At 52.6% G+C, this 4,809-nt stretch overlaps 1 protein-coding gene across 1 annotated transcript in view; it reads right to left on the minus strand.

Moving 5' to 3' along the window:
* The window catches only part of Ing5 (inhibitor of growth family member 5), a 14,889-nt gene extending 11,797 nt beyond the window's left edge, over positions 1 to 3,092 (minus strand). Inside the window, exons 1-2 of the mRNA XM_013351583.2 lie at positions 3,028 to 3,092; positions 852 to 923 (exon numbers count right to left, since the gene is read on the minus strand). Of these exons, the coding sequence (XP_013207037.2) occupies positions 852 to 923; positions 3,028 to 3,064 (109 nt within the window). The 5' untranslated portion in view covers positions 3,065 to 3,092. The remainder of the gene's footprint in view (positions 1 to 851; positions 924 to 3,027) is intronic.
* Positions 3,093 to 4,809: the final 1,717 nt, after the last annotated feature.

A 4,809-nucleotide genomic window follows, 5' to 3' on the forward strand; every position in this document is an offset into this window, starting at 1 on the left:
TGCTTGCATGTGCATCTGTAATTCCAGCGCACTCACTGGGAGATGGGGGCCAGAGACTGGAAAATCCCAAATATGCAGAAGTAAACAAGAAAAGAGACCTTGTCTCTGAACCCAAGGCTGTCCTGTCCTATATGCCATAACAAGTGTGTACCCACACACAGGCATATACACACACAGAGATTAAAAACAAACAAACAAACCAAGAAACTACACCTAAGTTAAAAGCACCAGCACTCTCCTCCAGACCCCCACACTCAGGAGGCTATGGAAGGTACATTGGGAGTTCATGGGCAGCCTAGGCTATGGAAAAAGACCTTATCTCTAAATAAATAAATAAGAACCTGAGATGGGCATGGTACACACATCTAATCTCAACATTCAGGAGACAGAGGCAGGAGGATCCCTATGAGTTTGGCCTGCTCTACACAGGCAGTTCCAGGCCCATGAAGACAATACAGAAAGACCTTGTCTCAAAAAAATACACAAGAAAAAACTCACCAAGTGTAATCAGAGTTTTGTATTTATAAGCAATCTTAAATCTCCATGTTGATTATTTGGGAGCAAGCGGTGGGGACAGGAAAAATCTGACTACAAGTCAGACAGTGGTGGCGCATGCCTTTAATCCCAGCACTGGGGAGGCAGAGGCAGGCGGATCTCTGAATTCGAGGCCAACCTGGTCTACAGGATGAGTTCCAGGACACCAGGAATACACAGAGAAATCTTGTCTCGAAGACACTGTATGATGCAAAGCCTGTGCTATACAAGGTCCCTTCAGAGCTCTCTGATACCCTATGTCCTTTGTCATCTCTCTCTCTGACCAATGCTCAAAACCCAGCTCAGGCTATACCCACCTTCCGTTCTCTGGTCTAGCTCTCGCATCAGCTGGAAGTTCCTCTGAAGTTCACAGGGAAGGTTCTCAATGCCTGAAAGAGACAAGAAAAGGCTGTACTTCTCAGCAGACAAAAATCTGCTTCTAGGGCTGGAGAGATGGCTCAGCTACTAAGAGCACTTACTGCTCTTCCAGAGGGCCCAGGTTCAAGTCTTATCACCTATGTGAAAGCTCACAGCCATCTGTAACTCCAGTTCTGGGGATCTGATGTCCTCTCTGGCCTCAGAGGGCACTGCACACATGTGATGCATAGACATACATGCAGGCAAAACACACATATACACAAAATAAAATAAACCAATAAATCTTTAGCGGAGAGAAAAAAACCTATCTCCAGGGCCTTATACCAAAGCCTACAGGCTTTATCATCATTTCTGTTCCAGTTAGGAAATAAAATGACTGAGACCATTTTAGGGGCAGGTACCAACAGCCTGAGAGAACCTGGGTCCTATCGTGATATTTCATTTGTATTTTAATAACTAAAGCTTGCCTGAAGACCAGAGAGTAAAACAGCCCCACTCATCAAGCCTTACAGACCAGGCAGCAATAACACACACCTTTAATCCCAGCCCTAGAGAGGAATATAAAACGGGAGAAGACGGCTCTCACACAGAGTCTCTTTCTGAGATTCCCAGAGGCAGGATGTCATTTCGGACTGAGGCAGAGATAGGAGCCAGCAGTTGGCTGTTTTGCTTTTCTGACTTTCAAGTTGAACCCCAATGTCTTCCTCTGGGTTCTTATGAGATGTGCTAAAGAGTCCTCCTGGATTTCTCCAACCCTGTCCTGACGGCTACTGCACCAGGAACTGTAGATCAAGTGCTCCCCAAGACATGCTTTCTCTGTACGGCCCAACATATCAGCCTCTAGCCACACGCAGCCGTGAACCCTGGAAATGCAACCAGGGCCACCGAGCAGCTCTTTAGTCCCTGTGGTTAGAGTTAGTCCGCTGCTTTCCTGCCTGCACTGTGTCCCCTGGTGAAGAGCCACCTGCATCAAGCTCTCGGCAGGCTCCAACTGCCTTCTGGGTCCTGTCCTACTCCAAATACTCTCCACAGCCAACATGGCCAGTATTTTAGGCCTACATCTTATAACACTTGCCGCTATAAGCCTGTATCTTCCTGAGCTCACCGAGTCATTATCACCCACAGCCTGACTCCATGGCCCTGGCAGCTAGTCAACATTCCACCCTCCAGTGGCCCTCTCTACTCTCAGAGAGAGGACCCTTTATCTGCAGTCTCCACTGCTACATTTATTCCAGGCCTGAGTCTTCTATGAACTTTAAAAAAGGGGGGGGGTGTGCCTCAACTATCAGTGAGTTGTGGAGAAATGGGGCTCCTGCCCACCTGTGGCACAGGGCAGGTGGCGAGTGTGAACATCAACCATCACATGATGCCAACACTGAAATGAACCCGTCTTGGATCCACCTCAGAATACCCACTGGATGGACACTAGACGGACGACAGATCACCTTGGACACCCACTTCCCAAACCCAGCTAGATAATCAAAGTACAAGGGCGCCGCACTGGCTTGATCCACCTCCCTACAAAGGGTCTCAATTCGTAAAGAGTGGAAAAATAATCTTCCCTCAATTCTCGCCGGGAGTCAATCTCACCGTCTAAAAATAAACGGAGGAAGACATGCCCGGGATGTCAAAGATCAACCCGTTACACAGGACATCGTCCCCTGTCAGACTGGCTTGTGACAGACGCACGACTTCCCGCGAAATAACGTACCACACTAGCCTAAAGCTCCCTACTGCTGTTCCAAAAGCAAACACAAGCCTCAGGTTAAGAAGGGGCGGACCTCCCCCAAGCAAGACTGAATTGGAGGGGAGGGGAGGGGACCGGGGCGTGGTCGGAGTCGGGGGGTGTGGCTGAAACGGAGAGGGCGGGCTGAGCCTCAGGCTCCGCCCCTCCGTGACGCACCTGGAATTGGCGCGGCGGAGGCGGCGGGACCCCGCGCCGCGCCCCACGCCCTCCATCCACGACCCCGCCCCAGAAAGGCCGTGAGCCCCCACTTGTCCCCATGACCAGTCCCCATCCGCGACCGCACCCCGGGGTCCCGCACGGGTCGCGGTGGGCCAGGGGCGGCGGCGGCGCAGACCCGCGAAGGCGGGCGGCTCGACCAAGGTGCTTACTGTCCAGATAGTGCTCCAAGTACATGGCAGTCGCCATCTTCGCTGCGGCCACGCTCGGGGTCTGCGCGAGCGGGCGGTGCCGCGGACTCGGGGCGGGGCGGCGCCGCGCGCTCACTATTCATGAGCCGCGCGCGCCGATTGGCCGGCGGAGGGGCGGGACACGTCAGGGCCCACCCCCACGCTTCCGGCCGGCTGCGGTCGTCAGGCGGCGCTGTGGGGCTTCCCCTGAGGGGATCCGGGTGGGCGATGGAGTCCGTCGGCGGTTGGCGATGCGGAAGCTACTTCTCTGGCTCCCGCGGAGGTCCGAGCCTTGGCAGTGCCCTGTCGAGCGCTCGACTGGGGAACCCTGCCTACACGTGTGCCGGCTCCGAGCTTCACTTTCCGGTTGACACCCGCCGCTCTGCCGGCGTTGTTCGGATCTGGGGTCTGGTCGGCCCGAGAGCCGGCGCGAGCTGCTTGTGGCTTCTCAAAGGTGGCAGCGTGGTCCTCCAAGAAGGAGATCCCCCCCCTCCATACACACACACACACACACACACACACACACACACACACACGCCTTGGTTAACATTGATGCGCTGTGTTGCTATTTAGTCCCGAGGGGCGTGCCCACGCTGGACCTGCGTGTCCTGACCCGCACTTAATGAAGAAGCCATGCACACCTTGACGCCTGCAAAAAATACCTGGAAAGCCGGGCGTGAGGGCACGCGCCTTTAAAACCCAGCACTCGGGAGGCAGAAGCGGGTCTGTTGCCATGAGTTCAAGGCCTGCCGTCTTCTACCTGCCCGCCCAGACTAGCTAGACCCTCATCACAAATTTAAAAAAAAAAAAAAAGAAATAAAAGGGAAAGTTAGCGGGGGTGGTAATGGCACATCCCTTAATTCCAGCACAGCAGAGGCAGGCTGATCTCTGAGTTCGAGGCTAGTCTGGTCTACAGCCAAGGTTACACAGAGAAACCCTGTCTCTAAAAACAAACAAAAGGAAGTGCGCTGGGTGCCACTTAAATATGTCAGATGGTGGAATTAAGTGTGGGTTCTCTGTGTCCAGACCTTACTCGGTGTTATCAGCGTGGATGCGCTTGCCAGTCACCATTTAGCCCCTGTCACTCCGAGCCAGCTAAGATTAGGAAATTATCTTCTGCAAAATTTCATGGGCGAAAGTTTAGGTGGCACGGGCCAATCCTCCTTTCTCTCTAACTTCACGCTGGCCGGGAATAAGGAATTCCTGTCCTGAAAGCTCCAGGGCCAAGGAACAGCTGGGGTTACAGCAATAGTGCCAGAACAATCCTCACAGCCTCGGCCTCTGACATTGGTTATACAATTTTTTAGATTTTTTTTTTACAGGTATGAGTGTTTTTCACACATGTGCATCACGTGCCTGCCTGGTGCCCAGGAAGGCTGGGAAAGGGCATTAGATCCCCTGAAACTAGAGTTGTAAGCCACCATGTAGATGCTGAGAACAGAAGCCAGTTCCTCTACAGAGCAGCAAGTGCTTTTAAACTCTGAGCCATCTCTTCAGCACTAAAGAATCAGGATTTTCTTGTGTAGCTTTGGAGCCTGTCCTGGAACTAGCTCTTGTAGACCAGGCTGGCCTTGAACTCACAGACACCCGACTGTCTCTGCCTCCCGAGTGCTGGGATTAAAGGCATGTGCCATCACCACCCGGTCAGGGTTTTCCTTTTTCTTTTGGGTTTTCTGAGACAGGGTCTTCCTATTATGTAGCTCTGGATGTCCTCAAACTTGCTAAAATAGAGACCAGGTTGGCCTTGAACTCATACAGATCAGC

This window comes from Microtus ochrogaster, linkage group LG4, assembly GCF_000317375.1.
Source record: "Microtus ochrogaster isolate Prairie Vole_2 linkage group LG4, MicOch1.0, whole genome shotgun sequence".
Lineage (NCBI taxonomy): Eukaryota > Metazoa > Chordata > Mammalia > Rodentia > Cricetidae > Microtus > Microtus ochrogaster.